The sequence below is a fragment of the Rattus norvegicus genome, chromosome 19 (assembly GCF_036323735.1).
Source record: "Rattus norvegicus strain BN/NHsdMcwi chromosome 19, GRCr8, whole genome shotgun sequence".
NCBI classification, from domain to species: Eukaryota; Metazoa; Chordata; class Mammalia; order Rodentia; family Muridae; genus Rattus; species Rattus norvegicus.
Genome location: NC_086037.1, coordinates 34,666,076 through 34,691,878, shown reverse-complemented (window position 1 = coordinate 34,691,878; position 25,803 = coordinate 34,666,076). Strand labels below are relative to the sequence as shown.

The following is a 25,803-nucleotide window of genomic DNA, read 5'->3' as shown; positions in this document are numbered from 1 at the left end:
TGGCCCAACAGCACCGTTCCCCAGGGGGGTCCTCTGGAGGCAAACCTGACAGCAGCACCAATCGAGAGCACCACTGTGCCCTGCTTGGCACAGTTTGCAGCCCAGTGGGTGTTACTGTCCCCTGAAGGTTTCATTTGACCCACATGTTAGATTCACTTATTGTATTGTATGTGTAAGTGTTCTGCACTTGTGTATGTCTGTACTTTATGCTCATTCCTGGTACCCATAGAAGAAGGCACTGGTTCCCCCAGGAACAAGAGTTGTGGATGGTTGTTAGTTAGGATGTGGGTGACGGAAACCATAACACGGTCCTCTGCAAGAAGAGCAAATGCTCTTAATCCCCGAGCCACCTCTCTAGCTCCTCGGCCCACATTTTAAAATGCTGGATTTACACAGAAGTCGAGATTTTGGACTTTTGGATAAAGACAGGAAAGCCACTGTCTCTAGCCTTAACGACAACTTCTCTTTTGTGCCAGCCACCGTGTGTGTGGAACACAGAGCTGTCATGGAGCTGTACCCCGAGCTTTAAATGTCTCACTGTGTAGCCCAGGTTGGCCTTGAATGAATGCTCTTCTATCCCAACCTGCTGAGCCCTGAGGTTGTACCACATACCCCCATTTCCAAGCCTGGTTAGATGGAACTGGAGTTGGGACAGCCATGCCTGGCAGGCCTGTGTCTCCCAGAGGCCCATGGTGTACTCAGGGGTATTATTGCTTGTTTCTCTCTCTCTTTCTCTGTTCTCTTATTTTCTTGCCTTGTTTTTTAGAAATTATTTATTTATTAATTCTTTATTAAAATTAAATTAAACATAACTCATCCTTTATTTATTAATAATAAGAACCATACTGGTTCTTTATTTTCAGAGGGGATGATATCGTCTTCCTTCAATGGAGCTGAAGAATGCTCTTACGTGCTTCCTGAGCAAATATTTAAAGTCCCGCTCTCCGTGTTTGAGTAACGTGGCTCCTGTAGGATTGAAGTGTGACTTGCCACTTCTGCCCTACCTCCTAGGCAGTCTTCCCCCAATATGTGATCCCACTAGATTCTGGGGGAAAAGCAGACTCTGTGTGAAAATAAGTTTGGGAAACAGCAGATGCAGCAGTCAATTAAATACTTCCTGCAGGACTTCTCAGAGCCTTTATCGTGTCTGCGTGTGTGCTGTGAATATCATATGGGAGCTTTACCTCAACTCAGTGTTGCCCCCAGTTAAGTGATTCGTTTTCCAAGCTTGTCTGACCTGATGACCCCTGAAACAGTACCATAGGGTCAAAGTGTTCTCCTCAGATACTCTATTCACTTCGTGTGTGCTGTTCTCCGAGCTGGGGCTCCGGTTGCACTGAGGACTTTGCAGAGGCCCAGATTCTTCTCTGTGGAGCCTCTGCCTTCTGTCACCTTACAGCTGAGGTTTCCAGTTCTTCTCACTTTATGGGGGGGATTTCTACTGGCAGCTCAGAGCAGTTGGATCGAGAGAACGAGTCAAGCAGCACGTCCCCGCTCTCTGAGTTTGTGACTCTGTGCTAGTGGGCTACACAGAGCTGACCAGTCTTTCCTGTTTTTTTTTTAAAGGCTTATTTATTTTATGTGTATGAATGCCTGACTGGATGTATATGTACCATGGGCCCATGGAAATCAGGAGAAGGCGTTGACTCCCCTGGAACTGGAGTTACAGATGGTTGTGAGCCACTGTGTGATTAGGAATCTCAGGTCCTCTGAAAGTAATCAGTGCTCTTAACTGCTAATCCATATGCCAGTCCAATGATTCATTTTCTGCTTCCTGACAGCGTAATAACTCTTAGTGGCTGGGAGCTAATTGGGACCTGGGAAGACAATGGTTGTGTATAGGTGTGAGTCCCTTATCCTGACTGGTACTAATTTGGAGAGGGCTAGGTAAAGCAGGAGGCAGGAGACCCCTCACTGCCCAGCACTCCGATGCTGCGGGATGCTCAGGATGGCAGTGGGAGCAGCCATGGCAAGGTTGCCTGGTGATCACACCAGAGAGTACGCATCTGCCCAGCCGTAGGAAGGTGCCTCATGACTGAATGCTAGCCTTGATGTGCATATCTCCCTGATGTTTCTGGAAGGCCAGAGTACATTCCCTGCCCAAGGATATCTCAGCTAATTAGTCCATTAGAACCAAGCCAGCCTTAGATCTCACACTTGGAGCCGATCGCTAATTATCCCTTGATTGTCGTAGTTAACTGATGGTAAGCTCTCCCAGGCTGCTCATGGTGGGCATTCTCAGCCAGGTCCAGAGTCAAGCCAGTAGGAGAGTCATTTTAGTCCTGAGAGAGAGAGCCCTACTCTAGGTCCCCAAGGAGTCTAGATCTTGTTGAACCCATTTCCAAATGGAGGTCTTGGCAAAGAGCACAGTGGTACATTGTCTGTAGACACCTGTGTGTTGGGAGGGGGTTCACTGTTCCTCAGTGGTCCTTGTGTGAGTTCATTCTGGAGGGTTCCGGCAGCTAGCTTGTTCAGAGGGGTGGAGGCCATTGCCTCCATCCTGGGTCAGATGGAAATGTACCAATCACTCACTAAATTGCATATGCTTTGCACTCCATGCAAGCTTCTGCCTGGTAGGGTTGTGGGAACAAAAGGTACTGCTGCTGTGCCTTAGGACCCAGGCCGCAAAGACGCGAGGCTAGACTACATGCAGGAGGTCAAAAGCTGTGGCCAGTGTTGGAAGGATGTTCCTCTTACCTGGCACTATTTTAACCAATAGGAGGAGGCCGTGGAAATGGAGGCCCGGGGAGGCTTGGGAGGATTCTCCTTTGTGCTCAAGCTGTCCACAGTGGCCAATGGAGACGATGAGCCATCTTGCTGGAAAAGCAGTGTGGAGGGGCTCCAAGGCCCAACAGAGCAGAGAGAAGCCCAATTATCTTGGCTTTTTAGCTGTTCCAGTAGTGCGCCAGAAACAGAGTGGACCACTTCAGGGTGCCAGTCAGGCCAGGCTCCCAGTGACGCAGCTGTTTCTCAGCTAAGCCCAGTATCCAAAGCATCCAGAGATGGCTACAGGGTTGGGGGAAGCCTCTGGGTTCGAAGGTTATTGTGTGACAGATCCAAAAACCTATGGCTTCCTGTCAGTAGGATATGGAAGGAGTGTGTCCTGTCACCTATCCTGTGGTGCAGCATTGCCTCATGAGTAACTGAGAGGGCAAGAGTAGCCCATGCTTCTACTTCAGGGCTGTGCATATGTGTGGCAGACAAACAGACGTGTGCCAGGGTTGAAGATCACCACTGCTTGTAACATATGTATAGCCAGGACACAAAGCCCTCTGCAATTTAATGAGTTTATCCTTCAAGAGGATCTAGAGTCCCAAGTGGTTTTAAGCTGCTCAGTGTAGATGCTAGAAACCAGACTCTGGTGATCCAAAAGAGAGACAACAGCAGCCTTAACTGCTGGGCCGTCTCCCCAGCTCTAAGAGGCATCTTTGTCTTTTATTCCTTCATTTTGGAATATTTACATCCATGTAGGTAGATATTCTGTGTAAACAGGACAGAGTTCATTTGTCTCATACAAATAGAGGGAGTCCAGTTCTGTATTCTTAGGGTGCTTGCTGTGCTTGGAGTACAACCTGCCCACGGTGAGAAACCTCCCCACTCGGGCACCATGCTGATGCTCAGAACGTTTCAGGGATAAGGAGAAAGCTCAGGCTGTAAATTATTTCCCCACAAAGATGAAAACCTAAGTTCAACCCCCTTAAAAAAACCCACATAAAACGTCCAGGAATGGTGGTTCACACATGTAGTCCAGTTTTGGAAGAGGAGAGCTTATTGCTGGCCCGCTTGGTCAGCTCCAGCCAATGAAAGACCCTGCCTTAAAAACACACAAACAAACAAACAAACAAACACATAAGTAAATACATACATACATACATACATACATACATACATACATACATACATACATACATAGTAAATAGGCCTGTACAGTTCTCAAGGACTAGAGCTTGAAGTTCTAACCTTTGGCCTACATGCTCTCATTCTCCCCACCCACCCCCATGTCTGTCTGTGTCCCTTTCTGTCTGTCTGTCTAGACTCTGTCTCTCCCCACCAAATCCTCAGAAACACACACACACACTTAAAAATTGTTAAAAATATTTAAAGAATAAAACAAAAGAAACAATTTGGTGGTTCCACTCATTTAAAGCCAGGGTCGTTCTATCCGTAGTGACTGCTTGCTCTGTGGCTTTCAGGGAAGTTTCCCCATTGCTTCTTGGCCTTTGGCTAAGATCGACTGAAAGAGATTTTTCTCCTCCTATGTCAGAGGAGGATGGTCATTACGGTTTGTTTAGTTCTTAATCATTGCTATGTAATAAATTATGCCAACATTTAGTGTTTTAAAACAACCATTTGTTCTCCTTCTCATGAGCAAACTGACTGGGATCAGTGTCATTGGTCTAGGTGAAGTGCTGTGGGCTGGTCTGGGTTGGGAAGCTGACACTGGGCTCATCAGGGTTGGCCGGTCTGAGTGGGGCACGTCTGATGGGGCTGAGATGAGCTGGTTTAGATTGGTCCAGATTGAACTGGGCTTATCTGGATTGGGCTAAGATGATTTGGGTTGACTGGGCTGAGCTAGCCTGGGATGTACAGACTGAGCTGAGCTGGGTTGACTGAGCTGGCCTGATTGGGGTAGAGTTGGGCTGATCTGGACTGAACTAGACTGGACTTACAGCCATCTGAGGACAGGTGATATGTTGACTGGCCCCCTGGGATAGAATAGATTGACTGAGACCAGTGGCCTCGTCATGTGTGTCTCACAGATGCTTCTCATCCCAGTGACAGGCCTTAGACAAAGGTAAGGCCCCTGTTCCTTGTCAGGTTTCGTATTACTTTTGTCCCTGTCCTGCTGGCTGGTCATGTAGCTAAGCAAAGACCCAGCTGTGAGGCTGTTGTGAAGAAAGTGGAGTGGAGATGTGAACGGATGCGGCCCCTGACCTGGGGGTCAGCCCCAGCTGGAAGGAGAGGCCCTTCACTGCTCACAGGCTCTGGAGTTGGGCAGAGTGTTGGCAACTTTCTGAGTGCGGCTTTGGCCATTATTTATCGGGGGGTCTCCGTTTTCTCTCTTTGAAACTTGTATAGTCGATGTTGAGAGATGGCTCTGTGGTTAAGAGCACATGTCGCTCTTCCAAAGGACCAGAAGTTCCATTCTCAGCACCCACATAGAAGTTTGCAACCCTCTGTAGCTCCCGGTTCCAAGGGATCTGATGCCCTCTTGTGGCCTCCATGAACACCAGGCCTGCAGTCGGTGCACAGATACATGCAAAGCGAAACACTCATATGCATACAATTTAAAACAAAACAGAACAAACAAACAAAACCTCCAAACTGGTATAGTCATAGAGGCTGGGATGTTGCAAGGATTTCAAAAGAAGGCAAGGGTAAGGCATTCAGCAGTGTCTGGCCAGATGTGCATGTGGCAGAGGGGGACAGTTATTCATAGACCAGCCATCAGAGGAGCCACTGTAGGTCACAGGCACATGGACATTAGGTCTGCAGGGCATGCTCTGTTTCTTTTCTTTGGCCTTCATGGAAAACCAATGGCCTGTACCATCTTGGGTGGCTCTACTGAGTCCCCTGTGACTGGACAGCAAGGGCTATCAGTACCTTCTCTTTCAAACACATCCTATCACACCTGACTATCTCGGGGGCCATTGACAATGTGCTCAGCTGGTACTGAGCCCCAAATGTCTCAGGACCTCAGACCTCCCTTCATGGGATTCCTTTTCAGGCCTTGGAGAGAGTCCCAGTGGGTAGATGGTACAACCATCCATCATTCTGATTCTGACCTGTGACATTAAGGACCAATAAGAGTCGCCAAAGCCCAAGTGTTGGTACGGAATATTGGTCAGGGTTGAGCCCGCCTTTCCAGAGTGTCTGCTTAGGAGTTCTGTGAGGGTAGGAGGAGAAAGGAGTGGTACCCAGCAGCTGGGGTCTGTCAGCGTGGATAGCTGGCCAAAGAATTCTGGCCTGTGCCTGAGAGGAGGCTGCCTTGGAAGTGTATCCAGGCCTGGAAGGAGCTGAGAGCTCTGGCCAGCAGGCCTGCCCAGGACTTGGGTCTGGAATGCTGGGAATGGAAAAGCTGGCCTGACTTCTAACACTGCTGAGCTGGCTCTCCAGAGGCCTTCCTGCCTCCAGGATCCAGCAGCCAAACGTTTACACAGCCAGGCCTGCCCCTTGCCCTCAAGAGTATACCCTGGGCTCTGTGCTGGACTGGATCTGTGCTCTACTGGACCCAGACACTGAGCTCTGTGGTTCAGGCCAGTCTTGATGCTGGACCCCAGGCCTGGGTGTTTGTCTCCACAGCTCTGCCTGGCCAGGATGCTGGGGTCTGCAGCTCTGGAAGTGTTTTGGAGTTGTGTGTGTGTGTGTGTGTGTGTGTGTGTGTGTGTGTGTGTGTGTGTGTGTATGTATTTGAGACAGTGTCACTACACAGTCCAGGCTGACCTAGAGTCCCCACATGCTGAGATTCCAGGCATGTGCCACCATGCTGGCCTGGCAGCACTGCCTCCTCTCCAGTTAGAGCTGGCAGTGACAGGGAGGTGGCAGCTGCCATCAAGGACAGGCTTGCTTATGCAGCAAACACAAGCTTAATCATCTACATCTTCATCGGAGCAGACACGTGTTCAAAGCTGCCCTCTGGCCCCTTCCAGCTTGACAGGGGTGGCCTTCTTCAGACCAACATATCCCTACAGGGATGAGAGTCACCTTTAGTGGAACAGAGACTGAGGCCAACACACTACTCTGTGGGGCTGGGCTCATCTGTGGCTGGCCCTGGCCCAGCCCTGCTATTTCCATGCACAACTCGCACACCTGTGTAGCATCCTCCTGCCTTTGACCTCTTGGAAGACAGGTAAGGTCCCTGCTGGAGTACCAGAATGGCACTGTATTACTGAAGATGCCAGCAAGTGGCGTCTGCTCAGCCTTGGCCATTCAGTTTAAGAACAGGAGGCATGCGAACAGGGCTGCAGGTCTGCTGAGGGCCATCAGTGCCCCATGTCAGGGATCTGGATGGTGTTTGGTTGGGTTGAAGTGTTAAAGACCGTCTGCTGAGGCTTCTAAGGCCTTGGATGCTCTCGAGGTCTTTTGAAGCTTGTAGCATCTTTTAATCTTCTTTGTGTTGCCTCTGGCCTCATCTCAGTGGCACAGAAAGAATTGTCCTGGCTTTGGTTTGGAGAAGAAAGCCCAACCCATTAAGATCTACTCCTTGACAAGCTAGGAATTGCTTCCCATGTATCCTAAACAGAAGGCCTTCTGCCTTTGCTTGGATGCCTCTTACGACAGAGAGCTTACTTTTTGACCAGTCCCTTCCTTGTTGGACTGTTGGAGCTTAGAATAGAAAATTGGGGTCCTCCCTCCCACTAATCTTGCTTTGCTTCAAGAGACATTGAATTGGCCTGCTTCCTCTTTAGAAGGGTCCTTCCTCACCGTGGGGAAGCAGGTTACTGACTGTTTCTACTCTTGGGTCATCCGGTTGTCCAGCTGCTCCTTAATCCCTGTCTGCCAGCTCTGTGTCCTAGAGGGAGTTACCCAGCCTCTCTGAGTGTGGGCTTCTTCATCTATGGGATAGGGATGGCGGCTGGGCATGATGACATAGACATGTAATCTCAGGATTGGAGAAAGAAAGGACAATCTGCAGTTTGAGGCCAGCCTGGACTACATGAAACACTGTTTCAGACAAGAATGAATGAATGAATAAATGAATGAATGAATGAATGAACGAACGAATGAACAAACGAATGAAATGGAAATAGCTATAGTCGTTTCGTGTAGCTTTATGCTACTGCCTTTGCTCTGGGATCAGCCACACTACCAGCCCCTTCCCAGATTCCTTTTTGTACAAACCCACCTCCGGGAAGTGGACAGCACTACCAGCCCCCACCTCGCTTCCTTGGAATCCTCCGACAAAACACATACACACACACAGAGAGAGAGAGAGAGAGAGAGAGAGAGAGAGAGAGAGGGAGGGAGGGAGGGAGGGAGGGAGAGAGAGAGAGAGAGAGAGAGAGAGAGAGAGAGAGAGAGAGAGAGAGAGAGAATTTGTTCCTTTACAACTTGCCTGCTGGGCACTGATATCCCCTGCCTAGGAAAGTGTGCCCTTACCAATATACCTTATCTCTGTCTCTCTACCTACCTTAAACTTCAGTGGCTAGCCCCACCTAGCCCCTGTCAAACGTCCCTGGCTACCCGCCTATAGTAGTGGCCACAGGCCCCAGCTTCCTGCTCTGAGACCGCACATGATTACCACGTTCTTCTCCCTCCAAAGCATGGCAGAAGCTCCTCTCTCCTTCCCTGCGTCGGCCTTTCCCTCCTGGCACCCAGAAGTCCTGCCTGTGCCTTCCACCCCAATTGGCCCCTGGCTTTCTGTACTGACAAATCAAGTACCAATTGGGGAACAGGACCTTAGCATCAGCACCACCCCCTTCAGTAGTTCCAACCGTAGATTTTCCATGACTATCGAATGGGCTAAGGCATGTAAAGTACTTTCGTGTATTAAGTTGGCATCGGCACATGGTCAGGGTAAGTAGACCAGCTCTTCACTAGACCAGGGCTTCCCCAACTACAGTGTGCATGAGTTGCAGGAGTAATTCATAGCTTGCACAAGGATAGGTGGAAACCTGACAGATTCCTTGACTGTGTGGAGAATGTTAGGCCTCAGCTCAGGCTTTGAAGAGGAAAACAGTATGTCTTTGTTTGCTATGAAATTTTATTTTCCGGCTGAGGCCTCTAATCCTCAGTGGTAGAGTTGTCTTCTCGCATAGTAGGGCTCTTGTACTTTGTGTGCATGCATTGGGGGTACTCACGCACGAGTGTATGCACCATCACATGCATGTGGAAGCCCCAGGTCGACACTAGATGTCCGTCCAAATTGCTACCCACCTTATTTATAGAGGATCTCTCTGAGCCCAGAGCTTACCACAGAGCTTAGAGTGTACTGTTCAGAAGACTAATTATTGATAGTAAGGTAATTGTTATCCCTTTTCTGAGACAGAAGTAGCCACTATAGGCAAGTCGTTCTGCAGTTTTGTGTGTCTTGATGGATCTGAGAGTCTCTCTAGGGAAAGAGCTTACAGCTTTTCCTGGGCAATCTTAGCTGTCAACTCGTTGTCTGAGAGGGGGAGTCTCAGTAGAGGAATCCCCCTACCCTACATGCACTATGGGGGATTTCTTGATTGTTAAATAATGTGGGAGGGCCCAGCCCACTGTAGGCAGCACCATTCCTGGGGCAAGTGGTCGTGGGCTACCTAAAAACCAAACGCTAGTTAAGCCTAAGCCAGAGAGGAAGCCAGCATCAGCTCTTCTCCATGGTTTCTGTCCTGACTTTCATCAGTGAGGTGTGGTAACCCGGAAGTGTGAGCCAAATAAACCTTTCCTTCCTGACTTGCTTTTAGTCATGGAGTTTCATCACAGCAACAGACTCAAACTAGCACACCATTTACTTCCTTCTGTAGGACCTGGGATGAACCAAGTGACAAGCCAGAGCAGACGGGGCCCCAGGGTTCTGAAGGGTGGTACACCTTCTCAGGGATGGTCTGTCCGAGTGGCCAGCGGGTGAACCAGCCTTTGACAGCTAGACCGTGGGGGTTCTGGTATCCCACGAGGCCCTGCAGCGTGCTTGCTTGGGAAGGAAAACATTTGCGGAATGGGAATTCCTGTGGATGGAGAGGCTGAGGACTCCAGCCCGGTTTGGGACAGGGACCCAACAGCAGGGTCTCTGCTGTCAGCTTGTCATAGCTCCAGGTTGCCCTGTCCCAGTGCAGGCCCCAGCTTCTGCATTGTTCCTGGGGCCACAGGGCTGCTGCAGCTGCTCTGTCTCTCAGTTCCAAAGGCAGCTAAATCCCAGCCTCAGGAGAAGATGGAGGCTTGGTCCGGCCCAGCCTGCTGCCCCTTCTGAGCCACTTGCTGGAGGGTTTCTTTTCTTTTGGTTTGAGCTGCTCTCTGTCTCAGTTTTCTCAGGTGGCAGTGTCCACTTCTGATATCCAGGACAGGGTTAAACACAGATCCCACTCATGCACTACATTTGAGCTCTTCCTCATGGGCTGTGTGACTTCTCTGCTGAAAAGAAATCTAAAACTAGGTGTTATGTGAAGGCTCATCATCAAGCCACTCAGGAGGCCAAGACAGAAGAACCATGAGCTCGGGGCCAGCCTGGGAAACTGACCGCAAGCATTTTGGAAGCAAGATTCTCAGCCATGTCCGCTCTAAACTTCAGTCTGGAAAGCAGTGGAGGGGTCCTGCCGATGCAGAGATCACCCGCCTGACCTTGGCTATGAGGAAGCAGCTGGCCTCAAGCTACCTGCCAAACTAGAAACAGGTGGAGGGCAGCCACAAATGGCCACTTGAAGAACCAGGCCCTAGAGATAACTAGCCAACCACTTGCCTGGGAGTGGAATCTAGGCTTGGGGTGTTTGTCCCCGTATGGGTGTTGGCCTCCATGAGTGGTCTTCTGTCTTGTTTGCATTCTTGGGCAGCAACTTGGCTGCTGCAGAGAACCGAGCTGCTGGAGGCTGGCCACATCGCCAGCAACACTAGCCTGTGTTTTGAATGGGAGCCAGAGCTAGATGCCGGCAGAGGCCAGCTGGTTTCTGTTCCTGGCCTCACGTTAGTGAAAACTGTAGGAGGCCCATGCTTTGCCTCCGCTGCCCTCCCTGACTCCGGATGCCCGGTCCACAGTCTCTGCCTCTGTCTAGCATCTCGCTGATGATGGTTTCCTCAACGCACAGAGAAAATTCGGTCTGCCTGAAGGAGGGAGAGGCTGTTGTCTCCACTGCCAGCTGTGTGTGCGTGTGCGTGTGTGTGCATGTGAGTCTGAAGGGCTTCGGGCATAGGGAGAGAGTGCAGCAGGAGATGGAACATTCCAGAGCAGAGGGCTGCAGCAGGGACCAGGCCATATCTCAAGATGGCTTCTCTGGAAGTCTGCAGTAAGGTAGCGAAGGTGGCAGGAGGAGGAAGGAAGCATGTGCACTGAGGGCGGTAAGGTAAGGAAGATGGGTGGACAAGGTGGAGATGACAGCTCAGGAAAGGGACAGAAAGCAGCGAGCAGTGCGTCCCCAGCTCAGTTACCCTAGACAGTGCCAGTCGCCCTTGTGTGCCTTGCCTTGGTCATAACACTTTTCTCTCTTGACGGTGTTCCCCTTAAGACACTATCATCATAGGGACACTGTCACGGCTGGGGTGAGTGTAAAGGCTCCCATGTTGAAGACTTGGTCCCCAGGGTAGCCTAGCCAGGATTCACTGGCGGAGTCTGAGCCTCACCACAGCCTGGACTCTCTAGCAGATGTGTCCTACCTACATGATGTCTGTCATTCACAAAGTTCATGCTCAAGAACGGCTCAATCAAGTACTGCCCCCCCAAATAATCACAGAAGATTAATGTTTGAAGAAGGTTTATGAGATGCATTTGCGGCTACCCTTGGTGGAACGTGGTCGGTGGGCAGCAAGCTGGATACACTTACAAGTCATGAGCCTAAATACAGTTCTTCCCTTTGTGCTGGTTATGGGGTATTTGTGACAGTAATGGGAGGTGGCGTGTGTGTGTGTGTGTGTGTGCGCGTGTGTGTGTGTGTGACTGAGGCTTCAGGCCCCGAAGTGAGGGTGGGTGAGCTGAGCCCTCCTGTCACCTGTGCTTTCCTGTCACGGGGAAGGGTAACTGTGGGAGTTCTGGGAACACACATTCTGGGCCTGGCAGAATGCACCGGTGGTGAGAGGAAGGTATGTTAAGTAGGACTCGGCGGCCATGCTGGAAAACAAGCTCACACTGGTGTGCGTAGGAAGGAGATTTGGCAGTTCGCACCACTGGAGTGTCTAAGGGGACCCAGCTTCAGCCACGGTTCGATCTAGGGGCCCAAATGGTGGTGTAACCTGTTTTTTTCTTGCTTCACCGAACCATGGTTTCCTGGGTTTACTTCTTACCCGGCTAGGATCTTCCCGTAAGGAAGTAAATGTTTCCAGCAGTTGCAGATTCCAAGCCTCATTATCGCAGATGTCCTGAGAATGCACCGTGTCTCTTTGGCCTGGCTTGGGACACTGCACAGTTCCCATTGGTTAGGTCACCTCTTGTGCCTGTCATCATGGTTAGGGGGAGAAAGTCATCCCTGACCTACAGGTGGAGGAGAGTAAGGAGAGCCAGGATTTCCCTCTTCCATGAGAACTCCAGAGAGAATACAAAGACGTTTTGTTTAACTCTCTTCAAAGCTTGCACAGGGAGAGCCTCACCCGAAACAGTAATGTGTCGTATGTAAGATGCCCAGCACACCTGGGGGGTAGTCTGACAGCTCGGGATAGACATCCAAAGGTGATCAGTAACTCTGGAGGGGGATAGGTGGGGACACTGGGAGGGGCTGGACAGGAGCTTCTTACTCACAGATTCTATAGCACATACAGTCAAAAGGAGGGGCAGAGATACCCTTCAGTCTCGGACCCCCCCATAGAATGGTCTGAAGTTCACCCTAGAGTTGTAATGGCTGCTCTGAGAGAGGAGCTCTGGGAATGACATACGCAGGAAGGCCTGGGTGTGTTTGAACAACACCCCCTAAACATGAAGGGTAGAAATGTTCCTTTTCTCGTCAGCAGAGACTGAGCCCTGGTGTAAGATCCTGCCCTTCACTGGCCCGTGACTTCTGGGTCTGGACCCATGCTCTGTCTGGTTTACTCACGACTGAGCAGCTGGCTTCCTGTTCACTGTCTGGGACATCACCACGTGGGGTCGGAGCACCCCAACTGCAGATAATTCAGTGGGAACCCATCTTAGATCGTGGTACCCCAGAAGCAGAACTTAAGATGAGGATGTCCCGAGATGGTCAAAAGAAGGAACTAAGAGGCAAAGGCTCCATTCGTGGGCTCTGGGTTCTAGCTTGGTCCTGTGAGGACCTCTATAGATTATGACTTCTCTCGAGTTTATCCAGACTCAACATGGACTTTAGCTTCCTCTGCTCTTCTTGGGGCCACACGGTTCCAAGCCTTCAGATCAGGGTAAGTTTTGAGGAAGTTTCACAGGAGTGGCTGCTGGGAGGCCTCAAGGAGCCCCCATGTGCTTACTTCAGGGTGTGGGCTAGTCACCTTACCATAGGCTCTCAAGTGCTAACACATACATCAGGAAAGTGCGTGAGACTCTCCACGTAGGAGACCCCTGGATACTTTTTGTGATCTTTCTGACTGTCAGGCTGAGCCGGCTTCGTGCAGAACCTGCTCCTGGCTGTGAATGGATTGGGGGAGCTCCTGAGCTGATCTCTGGTTCCTACTTTGGGTCTTTGGGGTACTGATGTGGCTCTGCTGCTACTGGGCTCTGTAGTCCTGGCAAGTTCTGTCTCTCTTTGTGGCCTCTTTCCCACTTATACTCAGGTTCTCATAAAAGTCTACAAACAGAAGACTGGTAGTGGGAAGTTCACCAAACCTATGTACTCAGTGTGCCTTTTCCAGGGCATCCTTAGTGGGTCTCTGGTCCTGCCTGGTCTGATGCCAGCCCATAATGAGAGGCTGTGTGGGCCTCTGCTGTAGTCCCCCCTACATCCCTGTGGTCTTCAGGGGCCTGAACTGCACGGGAGGGCGTAGTCCTTTCCAGCCGCATCTTTCTCGATTCCTCTTACAGATACTCAGTTCCTAACCTGTAATCGGGAGTGGGTGATTGCCCACTGGTCTCTCCGAGTTACTTGGAGAGGATAGACAAGGCCTCAGCCATGGATACCTTCCATCCCTGAACCTGAGCCGTCTCCTTCCTTCCTTCTCTGCTTGCCACACAGCCTCTGTCAAACCCTCACAGTCCTCCATAGGCCACCAGTGTCACACATGCAAGGGCAAACAATGACTTCCCGAACCCAGGCTATTCTTCTGGATTCTGGGTTTCCTGGAGTGTAGCAGTAAAGCCTGGTATGTGGTGGTGGCTGTGCCCTCCTCTCTGCTGACATGCTCCATTGGTCTCCTGACACCAGGATTCCAAGTCCTCAGTCTCTGACAGACCAGCAGCTAGTCCCTAGCTTCCTAAGCGTGTGCAGCCAAGAGCAAGGAGCAGATGGGGTCTTCAGGACCCTCAGGTGGCTGAAGCCATGGAAAAGTTCTACACGTGTGGTGGCTAACGGTCCTGTCACCTTGAGCTTAGCACCCTTCCACCCGACTTCCATAAACCCTCCCTACCACATAGGTGCTGTTCCTTGCCTGTTCTCTGCCTGCTGGCCATGAACATCAGGCAACCCTCATGCCAGCTGTCACAGCCTCAGAGAGCATTTTTTGGTGGCATCTCTGTAACCTTGATGTATGGGAACACGTGGATAATTTTAGACAATCACGCTCTTTGGGCTCTTGGGCCAGCGCTTTCTTCTTGGGAGAAAATGCAGGGAATGTTTTCTTAGTCTGTAAATAGAGAGCTGCCTCGGTTGCACGGCACGTGCCTGCTGCATGCCTCCTGTCAGGCATGGTATAGTATTACAGATGTCGGGGAGCCCCAGAGAAGGCTAAGGAAAGGAGTGGGCGTTTGTCGTGGGGAAGGGGAGTGCAGCTTTAAATAGATTTAATAGTAAAACCTTGAGGGAGAGAGGGGCTCTCTGGAGAAAGAACAACCCAGGCAGAGGGTACTGTAGGTTTGGTTACCAGAGTAAGCAGTGCACCAAACACCAGAAATAGCAAGGAGGAGTCTGACGTGACTGCAGGAGACAGTGAATGGGAAGCAGTGAGGTGGGGGTGCACATCATAACGTACTGGTGAGGAGCACAGTGCAGAAAACGAGCATTTGTCCTGGTGCCAAGTCAGTGCTGGAACACATTGGGGACAGGGAGGAGATGAGAGTGCACAGTGTCAGCCCATGGCTTGAGGGTGGAGCCAACAGTATATGCTGATGGATAGAAGGAAAGGCTGCAGAGGCATTGGCTTGCTCCTATGGTCTGGCCCGAGCAGCAGTGGAGAACTGGCAGATACACACACACACACACACACACACACACACACACACACACACACACACACAGGAAGGGAAGACTCAGGGAAGATGGACTTGGAGAAGCTATGGCTTGGTTTAATTTATGTGAATCTGACAGAAGCTACATCTTTGTGTTTGTTTGGTTTTTTTTTTAAACAACTTTTAAAATTTAATATTTTAGTGCATGTTCAGAGAGTGGGGAGAGAGTGTACCAACTCTCACAGTACAGAACGTGGAGACCGCTGGAGGGGCACCGGGTGCTTGGTCTGCTGGGCTCACATGGGCACTTCTAAGCAGCCCACTCATCCCTTAGCAGGAAGGGCTCCAGACCGAGGCTCATTTGTGCTCCCCAGGAGCCAGGCTTTCGTGTTCGCCTCTGTGTGACCCCAGTGCACCTGTGTGTGAGATTCAGTCAGCTCCAAGACTCAGTCCTCAGGGAGCCCAGGGCTGAAACTCTTGACTCCACCCAAATGGGTATCTAGGAAAGTAACATGAATGCCCTCTGCTCGTGTAGGGAGCCATGAGACGGCCCTCATGAAGGGCAGAGGCTCCAAAAAGCATAACCCAGGTGGGCTGTACACGCTGGCCTGTGGGAGGGTGACAAGAAGCCTGCCTTTCCTTCTTTTTTTGTTTGTTTTTGTTTTTTGTTTGTTTTTGTATTTGTTTTCCTTTTGGAGACATAATCTCTCTACACAGGCCTGGCTCTCCTGGAACTCACTCTGTAGAACAGGCCAGCATCAAACTCATCTGCCTGCTTCTGCCTCCTGAGTGCTGAGATAAAGGTGGGCACCACCACACTCTGCCTGACAAGCTTTTCAGTGCAGACCAGGGTGCATTGTGGGGAGGCTGGAAAGGGAGGCCTAGGGGTGTTGGAAGCAAGATCAGCAGGAAGTAGCCTCTGCAGGCTCAATCCCAAAGCCCTGTCAAGCTGGACAGTCTCTCTCTCTCTCTCTCTCTCTCTCTCTCTCTCTCTCTCTCTCTCTCTCTCTCTCTCTCTCTCTCTCTCTCTCTCTCTCTCCAGGTAAGAATATTCCAGAGTTTGCTTGTCATCTCCAGATCACTTGGCAAGGGCAGAAAGAAAACTTCTTGCTCAATGTGTGCATTTGTCTAACAGAGCTGGAAGCCTAGTGCCTCACTTCTGAGGCTGAGTGAGGAACCCTGGCTTCCAATCTCCCCTCTCCCAGCTCCTGGCCTCACTACCTACTGTCTGAGGCCAGAGCACACCTCCCTCCCCTCAGCATGGTGACTTGAGGGCTGCAGATGCACGGTTGTCAGGGTAACGGATGATAGTGCCGCCTGCCACGAGTGACCTGGCTCTCACAGGGCACAGGGCCGTATGCTGGCAGCAGGCTGGAGTTCACTGGAGAAGTCGTTACAGCTGCTGGGTGGTCAGAGGTGTTCATGAGCTCTTAGTTGCTTCTGTTATCTGGTCTCAGCTATGTAGTAACAGGCCAGTGGCTGGGCCTGTGACAGGCAGTGGCCTGGCAGGGAAATAACAGCATGGCTATCGGATCCCCAAAGACCTCACATAGGAGCATGCAGTGGGGTGACAGCAAAGGCCCCAGGCCAGGCAGCTGAAGGTTACAGCCACTGTTCCAGATGTGGGCTCACTGCTTTGTGTACAAGTCATTCCCCTGTTACAGCAGCCAGGGACACCGGTGAGCAGGCAGATGGGATTGCTTGCATGAAGTCTCCTAGCACACAGAGGTGACTTCAGAGTGTCATGCTGGGACAGCAACAAGCCTCAAACCCTGTGCTGTGGAGGGCTTGGTGAAGACACCAGACTCACATAGCAGTAGGCAACTGTCACACTCAGTAAATGTCCATTGCTATTGTCCTCGGTCCTTAGTCTTTATGGCCTTTGGACCCCCGCTCTCCAATAAGCTCCTGGGTGCTGAACTTTGGCTAGGTCTTTGTCCTGGTCGTTCTGGACAGCCTCTCCTGCCCCAGGACTTCTGCTTCCAACTCTGACTTTCACCATAAAAAAGCAGACAAAGTGTACCGCCTTTTGGGTTGGGCTTATTTTCCCCCTCAGCCTTCTTTTCTCCATCCACAGACGTCACATTACAGATGTAGTAGCTGTTGTCCTGTGGGAAGAGCCTGGGCATCGGTCGGTGTCTTGCTCTGAGCTTCTCCTCTCCCTCTCCTCCTGTTAGAGCCAGCCTTGCCATAGGGGCACCGCGGGGCACGTCACATCTCATCATTCTCAAAGCCTGGGCATCACTCTTCTGGGGGGCATGACTTGGGATGGTAAGGAGTGGACACCTGGCATCTTAATAACTGTACTTGTTCATGTGCAGTGTGCTTCAAGGGCCTTGGCTATAGCAAGGACTCGTAAACATGTGCTTACTGTTCTTCATGCAAGGGGGGGGGGAGAGAGAGAGAGAGAGAGAGAGAGAGAGAGAGAGAGAGAGAGAAGGGAGGAGAGAATGTGAACATTTAACATACTTAGAGAAGTTTGAGTATTAGCCAGCTGCATATCTGTGATTCCCAGTTCCTCGATAGCCAAGACAGGAGGAATGTAAGTTTAATTGCCTGGCAATTGAAAGTCTATCTCAAAATAAAAAGTGTAAACATAAGAAGAAGGCTGGGGTCCAGTGGTTAGAGTGCCTAGCATGTAGAGACCCTGGGTTCTATCCCTCAGTCCTCCAGGGAGGAGGAGGAGAAAAGGAGATGATCAAATCGCGTAGGTAGGGACTGTCTTGAAGGAAGCCGTAGTGAGGGTGGCAGGTAGATGCCATGCAGATGTCCGCAGCTTGCAGAGTGACAGCCTGGGCAGTATACTTTGTTAATCTGTGGCTGGCTGATGCCTGAAGTTGGCAAGGCCACCATCCTTGAGGGTCTCTGTGTCCGTGGGATCCTCCCAGATGTCTGATGTCCATCTCCCTAGCAGAAGACTAGGTGTTTGGGCTGCATGCTTAGCTGTGGGGGGCTGGCCAGGGGCACCTCATGGAGCACTCTGATTACATTCTAGGCAGATTAAAAATAGGAGCAGAGAGAGGAGCCTTAATCACCACTCTGTGTCTTTGGAGCCACAGAGGCTGCTCCTTGTGAGCCCAGGCAGAAAGCTAGACCTGCCATGCCTTAAGATCAGTCTCTCTCTGGGCAGCACAGTTGAATCAGCTGGGGAGACAAGAGTGGCTATGGAAAAGGGTGGCATAAGCCTCTCATAGCTCCGGAGCATGGAAGAGGTCCTGAATTCCCTTTGTAGTAGGCAGTGACTTGGTCCTGGGTCTGTAAGTGGCAGGATTTTTACAGCAAGAGACGAGTTTAGCCTGAATGATTGTTGCAAGTAAAGAGGTTAAATGAGTTGGTAATTGTCACCATCCCAGGCTGCAATACCTGAAAGATGGGCAGTGACAATGTTCCCAGAGCCACGATCCACTGGAAACACGTTTATCACATTCGTCCAGCATCTAGCAGATGTGTCCAACCCATGGCCCACAGGTCGCTTGCACTCCCAGGGAGCTACGTATGCAGCTTAACACGAAATGGCAAAACTTAGCTGGGACAAACACAGAAGTGTTTTTATCGACATCGTGTTGAAATGGTCAAAGGTTGGACACATACATAATGACTGTCAGGTACAGTTTCAGAACAAAACCAGCCAGGCCCTCTCTTGCAGAGCCTACTTTCAGCTATGGTGGTTCATAGCCTTTTCTTCATGGGCCTCTCTCCCTGACCTCCTTCTGGGCAGAAATGGTAGGCCTTAGGAGATGGAGGTGAGGTAAGATGCAGCCAAGGAGGCAGGTGTCTTTGTCAGCTCCAAGGAAACTCAAGATCCAGTGCTGGGACCTGAGGCTGGTGGACTACTGGAGGGGGTGCGGGCTCTGCCTCATGGTCTTGTGTACTTGAGGAGAGATGCTGCCTGGCTCTGGAAGCAGCCAGTTGAGATCTTGGTTCTGATACTCTTTTGGGGTAGAATGAACTTGGGCTCCTCTTGTCCCTAGGGGAGGGATTCTCCAACTTCCTGTCACAGAATCCAGTGCTACTGGGAGCCTTGCCTATCTCCTTGTCCTCAGCCCTTGGATGGTGACTGGCTTTGTGTCCTGGGCCTGAATGTCGCTCATTGTTAGCCTGAGTAGGCAGTCCCCAGCACCTGTGGCCTATGGTGCTCATGAGTGGACTCTGAGGGTAGAGAAGCCTGAGGGAGAAGCTAGAGAGTAGAGAGCCAGATTCATGGTTTACGTAAACAGAGCAAGAGGGCCAGATGGGGAGCAACCTTGGTCCTCCCATCTCTGTAGGCTGTGCCACAGAAAAACTACCAGCTGCTGGTGCTGTTGGGGGCTGGATTCCCCAGATTTTCTGGAACTAGGAGAGCGTAGTTTCACCTGGGCCTTCTCTGTCACCCTCTCTGACCTGTTCAACCCTTCTTTCCATCTTTCTGCGCTCCAGGTCCCCGTTCTGTGATGTGGATAATCACTCGAGGTCTTGTTAAGCTGGGATTTCATTACCCAGGTGACACACATGGATGTGCAGCTGGCCCTCTGTTTCTGTGGGTTCCACACCCACCCATTCATCCTGTAGAAGATACACATGGAAAAACAGCCTTTGTATTGAACAAGTACAGGCTCTCTTCTTGGCTGTTACTCTCTAAACAGAGCAGAGTGACAGCTGCTTACACAGCTGCACTTGTCAGAGCTACGAGTCATCTCGATGGCTTCAAGTCTCGGAGGGAGGTGTCTAGACTCTGTACAGATACCGTGCTGTTTTTTTCTAAGGGGTTTCAGAGTCCTAGGAGTTGGGTGTCTTGGGAATCAGCACCCAGGGAGCCTAGGGGACCACTATCCTCATCCTTGAGTACTAGAAGGACTCTGATAAGGCTGGGTTTTTGACTGAGGCTGTCTCCTTCCCCTTCCAGTGAGTGACCAGGGCATCTGTTCCATATACTCCCTGGCCTGTTGGGTGCCTTGTCGTCCTTATGCAGTCACTGTTTCCTAGGTGGATAGTGGTGGCATCAGGTCCCCTGCATTGTTCCCTCAGTCCTCTCAGGGGAGGTACTCCATGTGGCAGGCAGAGAATTCCACTGCCTCACTATGAAGAATCATACCATATCTTTTGATGGCCTTTGGGGGATCTCTTAGCCCCACATACTGCTGAACTTGCACGGGCTCTCAGAAGAGGTGGAGTTGCTGGGCACTAGCCGATTGGTTATCAAATCAGCTAGTTTGGTTATGAAAGGCCATGAGAACATTCGAGAGCCCCTGTGAGAGGAGGCTATAGCAGAAGAATGGGAGAAACTGGCATTTAGGCTCTTGACAAGATTTCACATCACTGGACATGTTAACCCCCACCTTTTCCCTGGCTCCTCTTCGACATGAAAATCTCCATTTCACAGAGTAGGAAAATAAAGGCAGACAAGTTTAGTGACACTTAGTGCCACTCGGCTGTGGAGAGGGACTGGAGCTGGTGCTGGGCCCACCTGGGCATTGGACTGGCTTTGTCCCATCTCTGACAACAGAAGGTGGAGCTTGCTCTTAGTGGGGCTGGGCTGAGTCTGCAGAGTTCACGGAAGACAGAGCCTGCCGTGCATTGATTTCAGGGGCTAACCGAGACAGGCTGCTTGGATCTAAGGGTTCTGGGGTGGCCTGGGCTGTACCGTACCCCCTCTTCCTAGAATGTCTCAGTCCTGTGCATTCCTGAAGTCTGTACAGCACTGTATTCTGTGGGCACCAAGAGTTTGCTTGGAAAGTGCGTGGCACCCACATCTGTTACCTCTTAGGGAACAGAAAGATTGACAGAGACCTGCTGGGGCCTTGCGTGGGGGAGACTGAGTTCAGGAGTATGAAGGCCCAGTGACAAAGAGGAAAATCCCTAGCCCGCGCCAGCGCTCCCCAAGGCCCCACTTTGATGTGGTTTTCCGTCCCCGAGGCCTTATAAGGCAGCGAGCCTGTGCTGCTTAACTCAGGGCTGGGCCGGCTGCACACCAGTGACCGGAGAAGTTGCTCTTCCTGGGGCCCAGTGAGGGGTAGAGGCTGGGCTCCCAGGAGCAGCAGAGGGACAGTGCTGGAACTTTAGAGGCACATGTGGGCCATATGTCCTGACAGACTACCGAGCCAGGCCTCTGGTCTTAGAACTTGGAGTAAGTCTGAGGCCCACAGTCTTAGAAGCCAGAGGAGAGAGGCCTAGACCCTGGATCCCATGAATCAGATAGTTCTCTGTCTAAGCACCATACTCTTAAGGAGGTGCAGTGGTAAGGGTTGAACTCTCTAGTATGTAAAAACCATAGCATTGGCAAGTCACAGGACTGCTCTGACTTAGTTTTCTCATCCATAAAGTGGGTTTAATAGCAGCATACCACACAGTGGTTGTCACGGGAGAGCAGCTAGGGCTGGTCAGTTCTAGCATTTCAGGCATTTGCCCATAGCTGTTTGATGGTAAGCACAAAGGATTCAATGAGCAGTGACTGCTGATTGATCTTCTAGCACAGAGGGAGAGTGCTCCCTTGCTCCCCTGGAGTCACCCTGAGACAGTGTGCTGCGGGCCCTGACTGTGGAGTGAACCAAGACACCTTGGGAGGTAGAGCTGAGCCTCCGAGGCTTAGCTAGGTCTGTGAGCTGTGCTTGCACCGCCCGTGCCCTCCTGATCCGACTTCCATGCCCTCTGCTGCAACCCTATGGGGCTCATCACGGTGCTGATTCAGAGGGCACAGTTCTGGCAGCACCCATGTTCCTGCAGGAAGATGCTTCAGGTCTGTGGCTGTGTGGACTGGGCTTACAGCCAGGCTAGAGCCTGGACCAACCCTTACCACAGAGAGCAAGGAGCTGTGCTGTCCTGAGTCCCACTGGGTAGACCCGGTCCTGTGCCATGCATTTGTTTGTTTGTTTGTTTGTTTGTTTGAGATAAGGTGTAGCCCAGGCTGGTCTCAGGCATACAGTAGAGAGGGCTCCGTTCCCCTGCGCTCTCCTTGCCATCCAATCCCTTCCCTTCTTGCAGGGCTGTGAGTGAGATCCCAGGCCTTGCACACACTGGGCGTTCTGCACACGTACTCTGCCACAGACAGCAGCCGCTGTCACTTGGGCTGCTGTCAGCATCCTTGTTTGTCATGTGATGCCAGTGCTCACACGTGCTCCATGATATAGCAGGACTGTTGGGGTGGCCAGAGGGGGTTATATAACACTTGCCCACACTGCCTGCTGTGTGTCCAGTGCTAGCTGCCATACCATAGTGTGGTTTATACTGGGGCCATTGTACAGATAAGTCCACCAGAGTCCAAATGCTGGGAGAGCCCAGAAGCCAGGGCATGACCCTGGGTTGGTTCACTGTGCTACATTTCCCTGGGTCTAAAGACCACCAACACTGTATCCTAAGACCCTGGAGAGGCCCAGGGAAGCACCACAGTGTGTAAGGAGCATAGACCTTGTGTGAGCTCAGTCCTCTGCAGGTTCGCTGGATCTGTCGTTCATGGTCATGCTGGTAGGGGTGCAGCATCAGTTGGGGTGATATGGTGGTAGCACCAGTAGATAACACAGACCTCAAAGGTTCATCATTGCCAGCATCCTTGCTACGGTGCTGTCAGGGCTGCTGAGGTCACTGCTGAGCCCACTCTCTCCTATAGGACCCAGCATGAAGGGCCTTTGTCCCCTTAAAGCCTGCCGCCTGCTCCTGTCACAAGCACGGCCTGCCAGCAGTTTGGGGCTGAAGAGATGGCAGCAGTCTCTATGGCATGAAAGTTGGACTTTAATTGGCTGCTGGGGCATCCCTGCCATCTGACGATGTCTCTTTCCTGTCACTGTCTGCAGATTCCCTGTCAACGCTGGCTCTGTTAACTCAAACAGCCAGGTTTACAAGCTGGGGAAATGTTCAGCGATTATGATCATTGGCAAGAAGGGGTTGTGAAGGAAGTCACCCGGGCTTTAGTAAATGGGGTACCAGGGCAGGAGCAGCCGTGTTTCAGCCATCTGGAAGGAGTGCAGTGCCTAGACTGGTCTAGAAAGCTACATGCAGACAGAGAGATCTCTGTCTCTAAAACCAAAGTGGAGGCTCGAAGCCACCTCCGGGGCACTAACCATTGAACCACCTGCTCCCTGCGGCATCCCTTTCTGTGCCTCGCCAGGGCAAGCCTGGACGTTCTTTAAGCATCTGAAGTCCAGAGCTTGGGTGGTTTGTATTCTGTGAACGCTTTGCCAAAGCACAGGTTTTTGTTGTCCCAACGAGACTTTGTAACAGCTGCTGCATTTGGACTTCCTAGTGCTTAAGGTTTGCTGGGATTTAGGAGTGCCATCACACCAACCACATGAGGAAACAGAATATGGTGGTGCCCATCCCTGATCTCTTCGTTTTCCAAGAGAGGAGGGTTTTCCTAATGCCGTCGCTGTGGTCCTTGAGATGTGAGCCCCACACTGCAATATACAGCAGTGGAAACCTACGTGGTGCTGACCACGGGAAGACTGGGAAATCTTATATTATAAAGGTCTTATTTAACCTCATCTAAGTAATCTTAGGTTTGAAAATTCTTGGCTGAGTACCAAAAAAAAAAAATAGACATTTTTGTAAGCTACAGTCTAATTCTTTCTGAATCTCTACTTAGCTGGGGTGAGTTGGGATACTTAGAGCTTTAGTCCCTTGATATCTCAGACCTTTCCTCGCTTGTAGGGCACAGCGTTCCCTTTGCCAATATGACAGCATCTGAATGGCAGCTTGAAAAGGCTGCTGGGAAGGACCCCCGCCATGTTGGTTCCAAAGTCACCAGCTCATCGAGGGGACAGACTAGGCATATGCCAAGATCAGAGTAAAGTCTGGGAAGATGGGGTGTGGACAAGATATGGAGGCCCTAGGAAGGTCACTGGGGCCACAGCACACAGGCCCAGGCCTCGGCTTCTTGGCCTAGAGGATGTTCAGAGAGGAGAGCGCAGAGGACCCAACCTTGTTTGGAGGAAGAATCTAGGCTGAGGTCTCTCTGATACCTTTCTGAGTCTGTGGCTGTGAAGTTGGATGGACAGGAGGGACAAGGGACACTGATCTTACCTGGTCATAGACTTGGCCTCTAGGAGTTGTAGGCCTTGGGCAGTTTTTCCCCAGGTGCTGTGCCCTGAGAAGCCACTTACATTATCATATGACCAGGTCCCGTCCCATCTGCCTGTTTCTATGTCCACACTGCCACCTGTCCAGTCTATTCAGGTAGGTTCCTCCTGGGCCACCCGCTATCTTATAACCTGCTGCTCTGTCTTCCCCAGGAACTCGTGGGTGACACTTCTAGAGAGGCTCTCGGTGAGGGGGACGAGGACGACTTCCCCCTAGAAGGTATGTGGGTTTCAGTAGCTCTGCCTGTGGCACTAGGGTGGGGGGGGGGGAAAGGCCCATAGAGCCCAGAAGGTGTAGGCAGGGGATGTGAAACCCTTCTCAGCACTCTGGGTTACATCCATACCTGTGCTCAGGAGCTGTCAGGCTTCAAGCAGGCCCTCACAGGACTAACGCCCTATGGTGCTGCCGATGATAATGAGTGAGTGTCCACCACTGGCCTCTGCCCTTTCTCCTCTGGTCCCTTATGCAAAAGCCCTCCTTTCTCCAGAGGCTGTAGAGCTAAGGACAGTGGCATGGACCCAACCTCTCGCCTGCTGGTTTGTTGCCGGCAATGCCTGTGCCCTCATCCATAGATGCTTTGCAGCTACCCACGTGGCTAAGCTGACTTCCCACAACTATGCCCTAAGTAGGGGAGAGGGCTTCATCTGCCCGTTACTCACAATGGGAGGAGAGCCTCGCCAATGTTGAGCAGCCTGGGAGAGCAAGGACCCTGCCTGTTCTTTGAGACCCTTGGAAGGACCCTGGACCCAGTGCCCACTTGGGGTTCCCTTGCCATTCCCCGTGCCATGGCTGAAGCCTCCCCACACTAGAGAAGGTTGTGTGTGGCTGCACACGGCAGGCTGAGGCCTCTGAGCCCTGGCCATACACCTGCTGGACCTAGGCTGTGGCATCCCTCCGTTCCTGACAAACCAGGAGAGGAAACCAGGAGAATCTTTGTCTTTCTGTGGCCAGTCTCATTGCCTCTTGGCTGCTTGAGGGCTGTTGAAGGGAGGGAAGGGGTCTTGTGAGGCGTGAAGATGAAAAGGAGTCTCTGGCCATCCCAGGAGAGGAGGGCTTTGGCTCCTGGGTTGTTCTGTAAAGCTGCCCCTAATCCCGAGTCTTAGCCGCCTTAACTGGCCAGCTGGGAGCGAAGCAGGAGATTAAGGCTGGCTTGCTGTGCAGGGCTGTGAGCTCCTTTTGAACTTGGGAAAGAACAAAGTAAACATCAGAGGTTCCAAGCTGACCGCAGGCCTGTGTGGCGGGGTGTGGAAAGGAGAGAGACCCTCCTTCTGGGGATCCAGCAGGACAGGAGGGCCAGCCCCTTGCTCACTTCTGAGGCCTGTGCCCTGAGTGCAAGTCAGTCCTGCCTCGGTGGGCAGGCCCTTGATACATCCAAGGGAGCTCTGTCCATCATGGGCTCCCCTGACTTATGATGAGTGTCCCCTATCCCCAGGGTGTCCTTGTTGCCTCCCACTTGAAACTGCCCTACCGACCCTAGCTCCCACTTGGCATCTGCTGCAGAAACCTAGTTTTGCAGAACCTGGCAAGCCATAGTTGCTTTCCCATCTAGTGAAGCTGTCAAGGCCACCAAAGTATATGACCCCTCTCAGTGGGCCAGGTCCCCTCCAGGCCTTGAAGACAAAACCCACGGGAGCGTGGTGTCTGGCTAAAGGCAAAGAGAAGCCTGAGTGAAAGGAAGAAACTGTGGGTGCAGGGCATTTGGTTGGGCGGGGGGGGGGCACTGAGGTGCTCGAGCCACCTGGCTGTTGGGGACTGGAGTGAAGGGACAGCATACTGGAGCAGGAGGGCAAGGGCTTCTAAGAAATGGCTTCAGCTAGTTCCATTCACTCCCCCTGGGCAGGTCTGTTGGCAAGGCTAGCTGGCAGTGCCTGAAG

At 51.6% G+C, this 25,803-nt stretch overlaps 1 protein-coding gene across 1 annotated transcript in view; it reads left to right on the top strand.

Moving 5' to 3' along the window:
• The window catches only part of Nkd1 (NKD inhibitor of WNT signaling pathway 1), a 73,044-nt gene that overhangs the window by 30,968 nt on the left and 16,273 nt on the right, over positions 1-25,803 (top strand). Inside the window, exon 4 of the mRNA NM_001271381.1 lies at positions 24,082-24,148. Within this exon, the coding sequence (NP_001258310.1) occupies positions 24,082-24,148 (67 nt within the window). The remainder of the gene's footprint in view (positions 1-24,081; positions 24,149-25,803) is intronic.